The sequence below is a fragment of the Zootoca vivipara genome, chromosome 5 (assembly GCF_965207765.1).
Source record: "Zootoca vivipara chromosome 5, rZooViv2.hap1.1, whole genome shotgun sequence".
NCBI lineage: Eukaryota > Metazoa > Chordata > Lepidosauria > Squamata > Lacertidae > Zootoca > Zootoca vivipara.
Window position 1 is genome coordinate 17,938,176 of NC_142588.1, and position 17,997 is coordinate 17,956,172.

At 42.8% G+C, this 17,997-nt stretch overlaps 1 protein-coding gene across 7 annotated transcripts in view; it reads left to right on the forward strand.

Moving 5' to 3' along the window:
• LOC118096596 (phospholipase A2 inhibitor alpha-like protein) overlaps positions 1-14,697 on the forward strand; it is a 248,253-nt gene extending 233,556 nt beyond the window's left edge. For 5 of the 7 annotated variants that reach the window (XM_088670140.1, XM_088670141.1, XM_060274998.2 and 2 more), the window contains 3 exons: positions 12,225-12,324; positions 13,048-13,131; positions 14,147-14,697. In XM_088670140.1, the coding sequence (XP_088526266.1) occupies positions 12,237-12,324; positions 13,048-13,131; positions 14,147-14,487 (513 nt within the window). In that variant the 5' untranslated portion in view covers positions 12,225-12,236 and the 3' untranslated portion in view covers positions 14,488-14,697. Of the gene's footprint in view, positions 1-9,360; positions 9,518-9,746; positions 9,788-12,224; positions 12,325-13,047; positions 13,132-14,146 lie in introns of those variants that run through there. The other 2 variants (XM_088670142.1, XM_035138570.3) reach the window with 2 other exon arrangements.
• Positions 14,698-17,997: the final 3,300 nt, after the last annotated feature.

A 17,997-nucleotide genomic window follows, 5' to 3' on the forward strand; every position in this document is an offset into this window, starting at 1 on the left:
TCCTTTGTTCATTTTCATTTGCCATGGGAGCTCACCAAAATAGGACATGCCTGACCTTGGTCACTACCGTACAAGTTCAGACTGTGTGCTTATAGCTATTTCACTTCGTTTTGCATCCCAAGATTTCTGCCTGTGTTTACTTGCTGCTGCATAAAAATAAATGCATGAACCTGACTTTGAGAACTTTGTAAGTAAAGCATTTTAAAACTTACAAAGCTGTGTGGTCTGCTCAGTGCTAAGAGGAGTAGAAATGGGGGAGCTCTGGTGGTGACATTTAAAAGGTTTCACAGCTTTCGTGACTTTAAGAATCTCCTGCTCTGGTTCTCTCTCTTACTCTGCTTGCCCTTTGTTTCTGGATGTCGGAATCCAGCTCATTCTTTTATTAATTACCCCACACAGGTGAGCTATATCAATGAAAACATTGTGCTGGTGCAGGAGAAAGTTGGATATACAGTATATGCCTCTGACCCACGAAGTGAATAACTGGCAGGGTAAATGTATGTACCCGTCCTAGTTCCTTGCAGAGTGATTATTTTCGTTTCAATCTCTTTGCTTTAGTTCTATTTGTCATATATTTTTCTGCTGACTTCAGATTAGTAATTTGATTGTCAGTGGACTGGGGCTTCTCACTGGCTTTTCCATTTCAAAAAGAACATTAACTTTAAACTGTTTGAATAGCTTTCAGATCTCCCAGGAGCAGTATTGTTCTCGGCACAGAGGGTTCATTTACTTTGTTGTGGAGTTAAAACCTTCCTGTAACTGACAGTCCTAAGAAATTTCTGTGATCTTGCCAAGTTAGCCTGGTGGAACTACATTAAGCACTCCTGTCAATTGCCTTGTCTATAGATGTTCTCCTTTAACGGCCATTTCGCGCAGTCTAAAATAGCAAGCTTGGGTTGGCCGAGTGTCAGATGTTCACTTGAAAAGAAGCCAGAGCCAATTCTGGCTTATCAATGAGCATACCTATGTGGTTTGGGTGTATGTGTGTGCATGTGCTCTTTGCATTCATACTTTAGATAGACTTAAAACTTAGATGTACTCCTAAAATAAAATCACAGGTGAGGTTTACCTTCAACATTCTTTGCAATCTTGGGGTACAGACCTGTAACCAAATACTCCTGGCAGTCTCAGTATAATTGCTTGACGCTCAAATGACAACAAGCAATGTAAGTAGTTGATAGGCACAAACACCACCCAGAATACCGAGCAACATTTGATTAAACCGGAGAAATGCTTTATGCATTTGAGGCAAACTGAACAGCTGTCTGCATTCAAACGAGTTAATTGTATTAAATGTTTGCATGGATTGCGTGTTCTTTGAATATAGGGTGCTTTTTGAAAATGCTTCTTTGGTGCTTATACATTAAGTCTGGCAACCTAGTAATTGATTAATCACCAAACAGATGCATTAAATGAATGGACTGCATCCACATAAACATGTCTGTTGCTAACATCTCTATCTTAGTGCATTTATAGGATAGTGGGCAAAAGCTACTGCTTACCGTTGCAAGGAGAGATTGTGTTTAAAATTTTATTTTCATTCCAACGTTACTCAGTCATTACTGAATCATAGAATTGTAAAGCTTGAAGGGACCATGAGGGTCATCCAATCCAACCCCCTGCAATGCAGGAATTTTTTGCCAAATGTGGGGCTTGAACCCACAACCCTGAGATTGAGAGTCTCATGACCTACCGACTGAGCTACTGTTTTAGCTCAAGAATTGCAGACCTTTCACCCTTGCTCAATCCTCCGGAACAGGCATCCCCAAACTTCGGCCCTCCAGATGTTTTGGACTACAATTCCCAACTTCCTCAGCCACTGGTCCTGTTAGCTAGGGATCATGGGAGTTGTAGGCCAAAACATCTGGAGGGCCGCAGTTTGGGGATGCCTGCTCCAGAGGCTGCATAGCAGCAGTGGGTGTGGCCACCCCAACTTATACACCCACAGACACATAGCCCTCCCTCTTCTGATCCATGCAGTTTAGCTAAAGAGAGGGCTGTGCTCCACCCTGCTCATGAAATGATTGATCTGATGGCTGGGAAAGGGATTATTTGCATCAGGGTGATTGCCTGGGCTGAGAGGTTTACAGTTCTTTGCCTACCCCAATGCATAATTTTATTAACTTTTTATCATTCCTCCAGCAATCTTTCCCTCCTGCCCTGCTGATCAAAACCTAAAATCCCCAGTTGCTTTAGCATTTCCTCTTAGGGAGTATGCAATGACCATTTGATCATTTTTGCTGCCCTTTTGGGCACCTTTTTCAGCTCTGCAACATCTTTTTGAGTTGCGGTGGCCAGAATGTTGCATGGTATTCATACGTAGAATGCTCTGCATAATAATAGTTGAAAACCCAGAAGCTCAGGTCCGCAACAAGTTTTGAAAGCTGCAGTCTTGTGCTGGTGTGTATGTTATATAGCTCTCACATAAAAAGCTTTAATTCCCTGTTTGTCAGCCGCAGAGCATAACTGTGGTGCAAATTCCGAAAAGGTTCAGCCATGGGTGTGATCTTCCCATACATTAGGTTACTTTGGGAGAAAATCTATTCCACTTTCAGTAATTCACATGCAGAGACTGGCCCTGGATGTGGAAGAAGCAGGTCTCTTGTTGCTTTGCTGACATTTCTTTTTTCGCTGAAATTCTTTGTAGAGCCAGAAAGTGCACGACTAGTCCGAGCGAGAACACATGCAAACGCGCGCACACACCTCAAAAATCCCTGTGTTTCACAATATGTGTTGACATTATGGGGACACACAGTCACTGCTTTGTTCCGTATCTTGCATCATCTAGGAACTGCTTACCAGCATGAGAACAGTGGGAGGGAAATATGTTTTTAAGAAGAGAGAGCAAAAGTTCAGGTCATCTGAAAAGAAACAAGGTAGAACTTTATAAAGAGCATAGAAAAAGACATGATTAATGAAACCAAAGAATCAAAGGGGAAAAACCACGTAAAAGGAAAATGGGGGTGGGGATGTGATAATGGAGTGCTTAGTACTAAAAGAGAGCACTGATGTAATGGGGATGTTAGGAACCTGATGGGATAGTGAGAATCAGTGGGATAACAGCTCTTTATGAAGATTAAATCTATAGAAAGGATGAGGAATAGTGTGTTGAGACGGGTCTCGCTATAAATATCGAGGAGGACATAAATTCTAGATACCCAAATTGGCTCTCTTTGCCAGCCATCTCTTAGCAACTTTCATGGAAGACTTAGAAGGCCGCGCCAGTCAGGAGTCTAGACGAGAACTTGTTTGTCTCTCTCCAACACAGAACAGCAATAGGATATCAGAAAGCACTAAGTACAGTGCTACCTAGTGATTAAGTTATATAACGACACTATCCATGTTGCTAGCCAAAAACACAACTCAAATGTCTGGTAAAGTATGTGAATAGTAAACTGTGCCATGCAGATATTCACAATGAGAGAATCCCTGCCAGTGTGTTCGATTTGACTACAAAATCCTTCATTTCACATATATTGGTTTACCTTGCTGCAGACTTGGAGCTTGCAAACAAGTGTCTTAAATCACCCCAGCTAGCCTATTGGTTGGAAGCGGCTTACAAGACACATCAAGAATACAATGGCATCAAGAAAACAATTAGGCAATCTGAGAGCAGAAAATTTGAAACTTCCTTTTGGCTCAAGAGATTTAGGTTCCTGCACTGGAGTAGCAAAAGCTGCCTTCTTTGCTCAAGCTGCAAAACTTGAAGGACTGGGGCCCAAAATCCTATAAGTGCCTCTCCCCCTCCCTAGCAGTAAAAGTACATTGAATTAAATAGCCATCAATTTGCTGCTGCCCTTATATGACACTCCAAAATCAGCTGTCTAGGTTAGCTACCTCATTCTGTCTAACGGTAGGGTTGGCCCCAACTAGGGAAGCATCCCTGTTTGTGGGGAGATACAGTATTTCTCAGTGTATATTTCAAGAGAATACCCATAAAATGTACTTTCCTTTCCCAGACTGTGTTCAGGTTTTGCTAGGGGTTTTTAAGCAGAAGCATCTGTCAGGGATGCTCTAGTTGAAATTCTTGCATTGCAGGGGGTTGGACTAGATGACCCTCAATGCCCCTTCCAACTCTGCAGTTCTGTGATTCTATGTGCCCACATGAAGATGGTAATGCTGAAACAATGGTTTCGGTATTGCTATTTGTACAGAAATGTGCATAAAGAGCTCATCACCCCCTTTTTATTATCTCATCCAGGGCATCCCACTGATTTGTTGTTGTTTAGTTGTTTATTCATGTCCGACTCTTTGTGACCCCATGGACCAGAGCACGCCAGGCACTCCTGTCTTCCACTGCCTCCCACAGTTTGGTCAAACTCATGTTGGTAGCTTCGAGAACACTGTCCAACCATCTCGTCCTCCTTATGCCCTCAATCTTTCCCAAAATCAGGGTCTTTTCCAGGGAGTCTTCACTTCTCATGAGGTGGCCAAAGTATTGGAGCCTCAGCTTCAGGATCTGTCCTTCCAGTGAGCACTCAGGGCTGATTTCCTTCAGAATGGATAGGTTTGATCTTCTTGCAGTCCATGGGACTCTCAAGAGTCTCCTCCAGCACCATAATTCAAAAGCATCAATTCTTCGGCGATCAGCCTTCTTTATGGTCCAGCTCTCACTTCCATACATCACTACTGGGAAAACCATAGCTTTAACTATACAGACCTTTGTCGGCAAGATGATGTCTCTGCTTTTTAAGATGCTGTCTAGGTTTGTCATTGCTTTTCTCCCATGAAGCAGGTGTCTTTTAATTTCGTGACTGCTGTCATCATCTGCATTGATCATGGAACCCAAGAAAGTAAAATCTCTCACTGCCTCCATTTCTTCCCCTTCTATTTGCCAGGAGGTGACGGGATGAGTGGCCATGATCTTGGTTTTTTTGATGTTGAGCTTCAGACCATATTTTGCGCTCTCCTCTTTCACCCTCATTAAAAGGTTCTTTAATTCCTCCTTACTTTCTGCCATCAAGGTTGTGTCATCAGCATATCTGAGGTTGTTGATATTTCTTCTGGCAATCTTAATTCTGGCTTGGGATTCATCTAGTCCAGCCTTTCGCATGATGAATTCTGCATATAAGTTAAATAAGCAGGGAGACAATATACAGCCTTGTCGTACTCCTTTCCCAATTTTGAAGCAATCAGTTATTCCGTATCCAGTTCTAACTGTAGCTTCTTGTCCCACATAGAGATTTCTCAGGAGACAGATGAGGTGATCAGGCACTCCCATTTCTTTAAGAACTTGCCATAGTTTGCTGTGATCAACACAGTCAAACGCTTTTGCGTAGTCAATGATGCAGAAGTAGATGGTTTTTCTGGAACTCTCTAGCCTTCTCCATAATCCAGCACATGTTTGCAACTTGGTCTCTGGTTCCTCTGCCCCTTCGAAATCCAGCTTGCACTTCTGGGAGTTCTCGGTCCACATACTGCTTAAGCCTGCCTTGTAGAATTTTAAGCATAACCTTGCTAGCGTGTGAAATGAGCACAATTGTGCGGTAGTTGGAGCATTCTTTGGCACCCCTTCTTTGGGATTGGGATGTAGATGGATCTTCTCCGATCCTCTGGCCACTGCTGAGTTTTCCAAACTTGCTGGCATATTGAGTGTAGCACCTTAACAGCACCATCTTTTAAAATTTTAAATAGTTCAGCTGGAATATCATCACTTCCACTGGCCTTATTTGCAGTGCTTTCTATTTTCCTTGCAGATTAAGACAGGCTGGTGATAGCCAAGACTGACAAACATATATTAGCTGCTATTAAAATCAGGACCACAGTGCTCCTTTCTGAGTTTTAAAGTGTATATAATTTTTTATTTACTTTTGCAATTTGATCTGCTTAGCTATATTTATATGTGCTTGTGTTTTGCACACAAATTGCAGTGGCTGTTGGCTAGGGCCAGGTGGCAAGATCCATGGGGGCAGAAGATCCCAATATAGGATCTCTATTCCCCTTTATTCTCCTCCTTGTCCCCTGGTGGTGATGGGGGCATTTTGTCTTGGGCCAGCCCTGTTGGTGGTTGATGTAAATCAATGTGCAATCCTCGGAAAATGCAGCTACACATGGAAGCCTGCCAAGCCTCAAACGGCCAGCCCTCTTTCCCAAATGCTCACAGACACTGCTGCAAATGTCTATGTCCAAAGGACGAGACAGAAATAGCTCCGTTCAGTATTAAGCAAGGTGCGAAATCCTGTGGACATTGCTTTGGGGAAATATGTCTAAAAAAATTCCCTAGTTACAGGAGATAAGTTCCCAGAAAAGAAGAATCATTAATCCGTAGTGAAGAGTTTCCTGGTTCATGCCTATTAGCTTTGAACTAAAACAAATGTTTAAGTAAGCCATGTTACGTAACGTCTCTTCCTTGGCTCAGTTCAAAGCCTAAAGCAGCCTTTTTCAATCTCGGGTCCTCAGATGTTGCTACACTACAACTCCCATCATCCCTAACCAGCAAGTGATCAGGGATAATAGGAGTTGTGGTCCACAGTAATGAATAAATCAGATTAGATTTATAACAAGCATGTTAACCTTGCCTTAACTGTGTCTATGATGTGCTCCAAAGAACACATGAGGGTGCAAAGTTTGTATGGGGTGCATGTGCAGTCGTCCCCTCCACAATATCTCCATGCACACGCACACACCAATGCCCCTTTCACTCTCTGCCCACTACACAAATGTGTGAAGAGAAATCCTAAGGATGTCCAGCTGATTTTGGTAGAATTTGCCTTCAGAACTTTCCTCTCAATATGGGAAAATGAATGGAACATTGCAGGGGGTTGGACTAGATGACCCCTGTGGTCCCTTCCAACTGCACGATTCTGTTCCTTTAAAAAAATGTATGCTGGTATTGTAATGGCGTGTGTAGCTTCCTCACGAGTAAGCGGCTCCAAACCCCGTGCTTGGTTTTTACAGGGTTTTATTATATACATATGTACAAGACAGAGCATCAAAAGGCATGACTGTACTAATGTGATTCAGAATCCAGAAGCGCCTCCCTTCGTGATTTATGTCAGCATAACCCCTGGGGCACCTGGAATCACCTCCGTTGTTCCCTCCTTTTTGCCCCCCTCCTCTGTTAGGGTGAGGGTGGTGGTTGAGCACCCTCTCCACTAGAGCTGGTCAGTGAGGGGCCGGCGCTGTGGCTCTTGGAGCCTCCTCCTCTCAAGTGCTTGGGTCTGCCCTCTGCAACTCTTCCTCTGGAGCAGCCATCTCTACAACATCCCTAAGGGTTTGCAACTCCTCCTGAGCCTCAGTCCCACCTTCCAGAGGAAGCTGCCAGGCGCTAGGTGCTGGGGCTCTGGCAGCGTCCAAGCAGGGCCGGCTCTAGGTAGACCCCCGGTGGCGCGGTGCGGCAGGGCGCTGGGCCGGTAGGCAGGGCGCCGCGCGGACACCATGCTGTGCCCTACGAGGGCGGGGGCACCGGAGCGATCTCTGCCCTTCAGCGCCAGGGCGGCCGACCTGCTAGAGACTGCCCTGGCTCTTCTCTGACCCCTGGTGGTTCCCTGAGTCCCTTATGTAAAAAGCCCTTCTGCTTAACTCATAACTTCTATATTAAAAATCAGATTAATTCTGGCCCCAAACATTTGATTTTGATTTCCATGTACAGTACTGTGAGTGGGGGTTGTGGTCAGTTTACTAGCACACTGAGTAGATAGACTCTCTCAGGATTAAAAAAAACCAGGGCTTTTGTCACAAGAACTTTCAGGTGTGCAGGAGGGGGTAACTACTCTTTTTGTATTGAGGGTTGAATTCACTCAGGGTCACAAACCTATACATATATACAGTAAGCAGTAAGCACACACAGGTACAGACCCCCCCCCCAACCAGCTGATCCACGAAGATCAACTGAAGAGGGGAGTGAGTTACCCTTCTGCACTCCTCAGAAAATCTATTCTGATAGAGAAGGGACAATTCACATCCTCATCAAGACATGGGACTGAATGGACAGCTTTGCATTTCTCTTATCTCTGCAGTGTTGTGTCTGCTTTAAGGCTCTGATTGGTTAAACACCTCACTGGCCTGTTTCACACATAACGCTAAGCCATAGTTTAGGAAACCATGGTTTAACATTATGCATAGACCCACCCCAGCAGTTTAACTGTGGTTTCAAGCTGCTCGTTAACCAAGGTTTGTACTTGTTTTCTAAACCTCGGTTTAGCAAATGAAAATATGGGGGGGTGGACTCCAACTACAGTGGTACCCCTACTTACGTTCAGCTCTGGTTACGTATCATTCGGGATACATACGCAGCATACCTGGAATTATTTTTTGGGGTTTCGCCGCACACGCATGTGCAGAAGCGATCTACCGCCGTGCACGCATGTGCAGAAGCGGTCCCTCTGGTTGTGGAAACCTTGGGATCCAACCGGAGCTCCAGAACGGATCCCATCCGCAAGGTACCACTGTACTCTGAATAATCAGGTGCTCTCACTGGTGCTTTTAACTGTTTTGTGACATGATAAACCCAAGCTTTAAGTGATCATTTGTCAGGCACCTCAGCTTTAACTATGGTTTATTAACTGTGATTAACTTCAACCATGATTTAGCATTATATTGGAACCAGACCAGGGGTCAGCAAACTTTTCCAGCAGGGGGCCGGTCCACTGTCCCTCAGACCTTGCTGGGGGCTGGACTGTATTTTGGGGGAAAAATAATGAACGAATTCCTATGCCCCACAAATAACCCAGAGATGCATTTTAAATAAAAGGACACATTCTACTCATGTAAAAACATGCTGATTCCTGGACTGTCCGCAGGCCGGATTGAGAAGGCGATTGGGCCGCATCCGGCACCCAGGCCTTAGTTTGAGGACCCCTGAACCAGACCATTCAGAATAAGCACTGCTCTGAAACTACCAGACTACCAGACGCTGTAGGTTAGCCTTCCTCTTTTTTAATTTTTTTTTTAAATATACTTTTTTATCTTTAAAATGTTTACAGAACTTGTAGGTAATCACCAGTAAATAAATCATATAAATCATATATATATCAAATCCACTCATCCAACATAATATAACTGATAAATACAAAATCATAATAATTGACTTACATAATAACAAATTAATTTCCGGAAATATATACAAAAAAAATAGAAAAAGGGAAGGAGAAAAACGAAAAGGAAAAAAAACAAGTAGAAAAACAAAAATAGGGAACAAAATTCTTCCTACTATTTACGGCACGCTTCCCTTCTCCTAATCATTTTTCATGCTATATCTCTCTGTTCCTTTATTTATTTTAGCCTTCCTCAACCAGGTGCCCTACAAATGTTTTGGGGGGCATCTCCCATCAGCCTCAGCTAGGATAGCCAATAGTTGGGGATGGTGGGAGAAATAGTCCAAAATACCTGGAAGGCCGCAGGTTGGAGAAGTCTGCTCTAGACACATTTTCAGAGCAACTCCTGTCTGCCTGTCCCAAGGGCATTAGTTTGCCACCCAGATTGTGTAACACTGGATTTATTGCATGTCTCTGGGATGGGTTCTGCTTCCATGCCAATAAAAACATGCCTGCATTGCACTGCATTGAGAAATCTTCAGGTAAATTCATATTCCCCACATTTGTTTCCTCATGCTTTTGGGTCTGTGGCTGTCGGGAGATTTTCAGAATTTCTAAATAATGCAATGCTCAGAAAGACCAAACTGTTCTTAAACAAACAGCTGTAATTTACCATAAGGACCTCCTGAGCAATCGGTTTGCTCAGCCCTCACATTGCTCAATCAGCAGGTTATTTTAAATATAAAATGACCGCTGTGTGATGAAAACATTATTCTCAGTGAACCTCCAGCCAGAGCATCAGATACCTCAGAGTAAGTTGGGAATTGTAATCTTATGGTATTTTCTTTTTTTCTGCTGTTTTAATCAGGAATTGTAGGTTTCTAATAAGCATCCTAGCTGAAATTTCCTTTCAGTATGGAATTGCTCAGTTTTATGAATGGGGTAGAATGCATGATTTATGTAGTATCTGTTTTATTTAGTGCCCTGTGAAACAAGACCTATTATTTTTTAGTTTGACTTAATAGGTTGAAGATGCCTTGCTAACCATGGTTTGTGTACGTTCTATGCATTCAAACCAGGCTGTGCAACTATGGTTTGAACAAGCTGCAAACCATGATATGTTCAAGTGTTACAGATACACTGAACAATCCCTGATTACCGTATGTAACTTTTCTTACCTCTCCAAACTCTCCTTCTATGGAGACAAGATGGTCTTTCTGATGTATCCTTATATACAACCTTGGGGGGGGGGGCTCAGCCTGATAAGTTAAACCCCCATTTTCATCACGTATCTTGTTAAACCAAGTTTAAGGCAGCAAACCATAATTATTGCTAACCATGGTTAAGTATTATGTCTGCACTGTCATTGTTTCTGCCATTTTGAACAGATTAATACAAATAATCACAATGTGAATAGTTTTCCAGCTTTGGCTTGTACATTTTGAATTAGAAATCTGCATGCTTCGCAGAGTCATCCTTTTGTACACTGCCTGGAAGTAAGTCTATTGTGTTCAGTGGGGTTTCCTCCAAGTAAGCATGCAGAGGATTGCATTTTTAGTATTGTTGGCATCTCTTGATTGTTTTGATGTTGGGCAGTCTTCAAATATTTAACCTTACAAGCTGTCAGCTGTCAAATATTAATTACCCTTGGATGTGATCTATTGAATGCAATCAGATACTGTTTAATGCTGTTGAATGTTCTTAAAAATAGTGCCTGCTACCCAGGGAACATTGGCAAATACTATACACCAGTGGTATATTTCTATAGCAACAAGGTAGTACTGTAGTGAACAAACTTGAAGGACCTGGGTTCAAATCTCCACTCACTCATGAAATGTATGATATTAAGTCTAGTTGCTAATTCTCAGGCCAATTTACACATCTCTGGATTGTTGTGAAGATAAAATGGCATAAAACAAATCCCAGGTACATCATTGTGATGGAAGGTCTGGGTGCAAAAGTGGTAAAGATGGATTTGATACACGTGTGTGTGTGTGTGTGTGTGTGTTTTAAAAAATCCCCATCATTATTTTATTGTTACCATCTGCAGCAGCAGCCTCCCATACTTTTTAAAAGAGCACACAGAGAGAGAAATAAAAATATGACAAAACAGCAATGTTTTGAATACAGAGATACTAAAAAGCAGAAAAGGCCTTGGAGCACATAGAGCACAACCACACAAAATTAAAGCACTATTTAATCCCATTTGTTTCAAAGCGAGGGGTAAGATTGTGCTTTACTCGCTTCTGTTGTGATCAGTGAGCATAGCTGCCAAGTCTCCCGTTTTTCAAGGGAAACCCCCAGATTTTAATCCGTTTCCCTCCGTTATCCCGAATAGAAAAAAATCCCGTAAATCCCCCGATTTCCTACCTGCCAGGGAGGCTCCTTCTGCGCATGTCTAGACATGCATAGAAGCGACTTCCGGTGCCGCTCTGACCATGTCTGGGCACCGGAAATCAGGCAGCGCCGGCACAGGAAGTTGCTTCTACACATGTCCAGACTTAGCTTTGGATTGATTGTGCTTAAAGTACCTGAACAATAAAAGTTAGACTCTAAAGTTGACTCCATCATCAGCCCTAGTCAGCACAGCTTAAGCATCAGGATGATGAGAGTTGTAGTCCAACACCACCTGGAAAGCCACAGGGTTGCCAGGCCTGGCTAAAAGCATTTGTACTCATTTATACGCTGCCCATATAACTGGGTTGCCCCAGCCACTCTGGGCAGCTCCCAACAAAATATTAAAAGCACAATAATATATCAACCATTAAAAACTTCCCTGAACAGGGCTGCCTTCAGATGTCTTCTAAAAGTCAAATAGTTGTTTATCTGTTTGATATCTGATGGGAAGGGTGTTCCACAGGGCAGGTGCCACTACCAAGAAGGCCCTCTGCCTGGTTCCCTGTAACCTCACTTCTCGCAGTGAGGGAACCACTAGAAGGGCCTCAGAGCTGGACCTCAGTGTCCAGGGTGGACGATGGAGGTGAAGATGTTCCTTCAGGTCTACACTATAGTGAAGCAGCAAGTGTTTTGCGACAGGTTTGGAAAATGAATGGACATTTAGAAACCCTTTAAAACAAAACAAAAAATCCTATTTGTGGAGCAGCATAATAGTCTCTAGCTGTAGCTGCAGACCAAATTCAAAGTCAAGAACACAGGACAATAATGAACAGGAAACTTGGTAGGCTGCCACTGCCACCAGCTCTCATACTCATTGTCTCTCTTTCTCTCTCTCTCTTTTATATATTTCAGACAGTCTGAAAGATGCGTCTGTTTCTAGCATTGAGTGTTCTTCTTCTGGGAACATCTTTGACCAGCTCACATCCAACCCCAGAGGAGGATTTGAAAGAAAGTACGTTCGTATAATAAGCATGTGGATCAGACATACCGGTAGTTCAGGGGTACAACACAGACTTTTGATACAAAAACATTGGTTCTTGACATCTCCAATCAAAAAGGGATCTTAGGCAGTAGAGATGGCAAAGACCTCTACCTGAGATCTAGTTCTCAAAAGCTGTTAACCTGTTTTGGACTGTACCATCTCAGAAACTGTAGAATGGGACTCGGGTGTTGCTCTACTATTAAAAAAAATGAATAAATCACAGCACATAGAAGCCAACAAATCAAGGCTGGGCCTTGCCTTATAGCTTTCTGTGTGCAAGGAATGTTTCTTTTTGAAGAAGCACTCAGATGTGCGGTAACTTACCTAAAGTGGGACAATCCAGAAATAGGTTTACTAGCACTTACTGTTCATAAGAGTTAGACCAGAGCCGCTGCGGGTGACATAGCCAATACACCAAATGGGGCAATTGTCTGGTTTTGCGTAAGCCAGATCCATATATTCTTTAGACATATGTTGAACTTAGGGGATTCAATTGAAGAATGAAAAGTGTATTCAGAGTTTTAAAACCCGGAGAGATAGGTATAATGCATGCATAATAGCTAATGGGATTTCTTCAGATGGATAGAAATCCTTTGAAAGAAAAGACAGCAAGCCCAAGGAACAGTAAATGTTCCTGGATATTTGTCTTGGAGAGTTAAGTCCCAGTGAAAGTGATATTGTTTTCCCTTTCAGGAGTACACGTTTTGGAAGAAAGCGTGAAACGTTTGGAAATAAAAGTGAACACAGTTAGAGATGCTTTCTATTCAGTCCATAACGGTAAGGCAGCTGGAAGTATGCTATTTTCCTCAAACCATTCCCAGAATCCTAGCTTCTTTTCAATGAGGATTTCCATTAAGTAGTCCACTTTAGAATTACACTCAGTATGTTATATTTGCTGCCAGCTTTTAAAGATTTTTTTAAAAAATGTATTTAGGATTTGGGAGTTAACACAGTATTGAAATGTTGATAAAAATAATGTCTGGTCTAGGCTAGTGATTTTCACACTTTGATGAGGAAACAATTGTCCGAAGGTACAGTGTCTATGCTGTAGAAACATTGTGTCCAGACTTCCCTATTTTCCAGGACAGTCCCAGATTTACAGAAGCCGTTCATTTCTGATTTGATCCCAGAATGTTCCACTTTTCCTTAGAATGTCCCTATTTTCATTGGAGAAATGTATGTGTCTTGCCAGAGATTCTGGGTTATGCTCTTGGGTTTGAATGGCTCAGAGTGTCATTGGGTTTGAATGTCAACATAGTGCCCTCCAGGTGTTGATAGACTAGGGTCTATCAGTCCCAGCCAGTGTAGCCAATGGTCAGGAATTATGGGCTAAATTTAATAACTAAAAAACAGCATATGGAGGATACCACCAATGACAATTTCTAGACTGTGGCTGCACAGAATGTCCTCCCCCAGGCACATAAAGCTCTCCTGCAGCTACAGATTGCGGAGGAAGCATTGGTCAAGCACTCAATCTTGCCTGCCATTACTGAGTTCCTGTTAGTTTCCAACGTAACACAGGATTCCCAGAAACAGTGTTTACAAATTGCTGAAAATAGACTCATAGCATTTCAGAACATTGCCAGTTTTAATTTTTAACCTCCTACTCTTTAAATAAGGCACATTGCCCTTTGCTTCTCCCACTGCCGTCCTCCTCATCTGATCTCAGATCATAAGGTCCTTGGGTCTTTCACTTAAGTTGCTCCATAGTGAATATTGGGGGTCTATATTAACCCACTTGTAGCAGCAGAGCATTTGAAATTATTGGAATGATTGTGTCCTGTATTTCCAGCTCGCACTTTTGGAACTGGCAGTGAAAGGTTATACACCACAAATCTTGGTGAAGGGGACTTCGAAACGCTCAGTGCCACTTGTCTCACAGCTGGGGGTCATGTTCCTTCTCCAAAGAAGGAGGCTGAAAACAACGCTTTGCAGAATGTGTTGAAGAGGCATGAGAAATCCGCTTATGTTATGGGCAGCAATTCTGCTGGATACACAAACTGGGCAGCTGGAGAACCAAACAACTCTGACGGATCTAAGAGCTGTGCGAAAGCTGACAAAGAGGGGAAGTGGCACTCCACATCATGTGGAGAGAAGCTCTTGATGGTTTGTGAATTTTCCTTTATCCCCTAACTTCAGAACCACTGTGGTGTTAATTGGAAAGAGTGTTGGACGAGGAGGACCTAGGTTCAAAGTCTCACCCTCTGGGTGACTCTCAGCCTAACCTACCTTGCTGTGTTGTGAGGATAACTTTGGGAAGCCCCCATGTATACTTCCTTGAGCTTCTTGAAGGAAGGATGGGAAGTAAATGATTGTGATAAATAAATAAAAGGCATTGCTTGAGCTTCTCTGGTACACTTGATATGTGTTTTGTTGATCATGTATGAAGCTTACACCTAGGAAAGATAAACCTACTTCATATCACACACCCCAGTTTCTGTTAAGCCAGGCCAACCTACGTCCCACATTCTGGAACAATACATAAACTAAAATGCTAACATCTTTTGAAACTCACACCAGGCTTCCTTAGCGTATATACTTAACAGCATTCATGTTGCATCAGTTAGTCGTTATTCCCAGGACACTGTCCAATAGAGTCATCATGCTTCAAAGTGTCATCAACCACCCATTTGTTCGTTTTATATTTACCAACCACTCCTCCAAGAAAACGCAATCAAAGCAGGTACAATTAAAATGTATAAAGACAACCCAGTCATAATAATCAGTAGGCACATTTGCATCTTATTCTGAACATTGTCTCTAAAGGTTGTGTGTGTTGTATATAATAATTTCTTAGAGAGTGTCAAGCATGCCATTAAGGGGTGCTAACTTGAATAAAATATGGGGGGGGGACCACACAGACAGGTAAGGCCTGCCCCACATAATTGATTACATGACACGGCACACACTCCATTTGAATGGCTATGCCCATCAAGTTTTGGGGGGTCTAGCCCCCTCAAATATTTTTATGGGGGAGTGAAGGGACCTCAGCCCCTAGGAGTTGGCTCCTATGATGCCATTTTTTGAAGTGCATATTTGGAAAACATTTGCTTCAGCTTCTTACTAACCAATTACAGCCATACCTTGGTTGCCAGACGCCTTGGAACTCGTACACTTCCAACGCCTGAACAATCGAAAACCAGAAGCGCCTGTTCCAATTTTCAGAAGCTGAAGATCTGGCACAGCTTCTGATTGGCTGCAGGATGCCCCTGCAGCCAATCGGAAGCCATGTCTTGGTTTTTGAACAGTTCCAGAAGTCAAACGGACTTCCAGAACACATTCTGTTTGAGAACCAAGGTACGACTGTATATTTATTTCAGCATGAAGACTTCCAACAAAAACCCCAAAGCATTGCTCTCCTTTCAGTTTTGTGACATGTTTGAAGGAGAAATAAGCAATACACTTTTTGCTATTTTATTACCCTTATTTGAAGTGGCATCTCCCATGGAGAAAACCTTACGGCTTGTGAAAAATCACCTACAACCGTTTTCTGAATCAGAGCACAACGTATCAAGAAACACGTCCTATTTCCAGTTAAGATCTTTGAATAAGAGATAGTGACAGAATCCAGTAAAATGGAAAAAAAAAGTCGTCTCCAGGGAATGTGCAAGTTTGTTTTCTTACACTCTCCCATATACATTATTAAAGCTTTCAATCCATTGCCTCTGTGACTGCCAGGAGGCTCTTTGTTTGCTTGTCAGCTCAAGCAAGTATTGAACGAGTCTTGATTTATTCAGAGCAGAAATAAAGATTTACAAAACACTCCGTTTTACTGTCAAATTGCAATGTTCAGCAAATAGCTGGCAAGCACAGCTCAAGACTCCATGGGGCAATGAAAAACATTTTAAAGACCATCATTTCTTTGGGGTAATGATTTGAAGGAGCCGAAGTGAAGGGGTTCAGGAATGTGATTTAACATTTGTTAGGGTTTCAACCAGGGCTATTATTATTATTATTATTATTATTATTATTATTATTATTATTCAGCTGGGACTTGTCAGGTGGGCGCCATTGCCATTCTAAGAGAGTGAAGGAGGTGTTTGTGGTGACGTCCGTGAAAAATAGCACTGGTTTCAACCAAAACAAAAATCAGATCTGGGGTGGATTGATGTGTCTTGTGGTTCATTCAGGCACTGAGAATGCATGCAGCTAACCACACTTACTAAATGCTGCTGCATGTACCAGCCACACCTCCGAATGATGTGCAAGCAGCATCAGTTTGAAGGGGACCTGCGCATATACAGCCCCTTTTTCCCATGGTGGTTGGAAAACTGGTTGATAATAATGATAATGATAATAATAATTTATTTATACCCCGCCTACCTTGACATCATACAGAGAGAGCTGTACATGCACACACTATTAATTTGCTTACTTATTGGATTTCTTACCCATCCTTACCATCATAGCATTTTCTCCCCCTCCCCCCATGGTGTTTTGTTTTTTTATAGGAGACTGGGCCCCCTCAATGTTCAGAGGGCATTCAGCTCCGCCCCGGCTCCTGGCAATGTTGCATGCGCAACGTCGGAACATCATGTGACGTTGCACATGCAACATCAGGATGTCAAGCTGGGCCCCCTCAATCACCCTAAGAAGCTGGCAACTCTGCTTACAGTAATGACTCAGGTTGGGTTACAGCAATCAAATATACAATTATTGTAGAACAGTTATTATAAAACAAATGCAACAGTCGCACATAAAACCAGAAAAGTGTAAAAAATGTATAAAAACAGTGGAAAATAGTTGCAACGCAGAAAGGCTTGTTGGAAGGGGAGAAACTTCATTAAGTATATATCCATGGACAAGGGTCCCCTTCAGTGTTATAGAAATTGTTCATTGGCTGAGGGAGGGAGGGCTACCTGAGTGTGTTATTGAAAGCCACTTCACATTTTGGGTACCCAGGGCTACCAAATAACTAAGCAGGCCTTCCAAATCCTGATCTAAATACCCCACATCATGCTTACCTAAATACCCCAAAAGATAGTATAGCATTATTGTTTTTTGTTTTTTTTAAACTATCAACATACTACTTTTCAACAAAAACTTCACAAAGTAAATACCCATTACCAACTAAGGAGCATGGCCCACACCACAGGAAGGCCACTAAGACTAGAGTCTAAAATTACCGAATTGTACACATCTACAGACTGTGGGTTAAACCACAGAGCCTAGGGGTTGCCGATCAGAAGGTCGGCGGTTCGAATCCCCGCGACTGGGTGAGCTACCGTTGCTCAGTTCCTGCTCCTGCCAAACTAGCAGTTCGAAAGCACGTCAAAGTGCAAGTAGATAAATAGGTACTGCTACAGCAGGAAGCTCTGGTTTGCCAGAAGTGGCTTTATCATGCTGGCCACATGACCTGGAAGCTGTACGCCGGCTCCCTCAGCCAATAACGTGAGATGAGTGCCGCAACCCCAGAGTCGGTCACGACTGGACATAATAGGTCAGGGGTCCCTTTGCCTTTACAGACACACACTGTTCTGTTTCTGCTGCTGGGTGGCCTGACTATGTTACCCTTATATCACTCGTGTTATGAAGGTGCTGTCAATTGAACCTGAGGGAAAAGAAACAGAATAGGCCCCCACTCTCTCTCACACACTCCCCCCCCCATAATGGTACAATGGGATCTCTAGTTTGGTTGGGGTT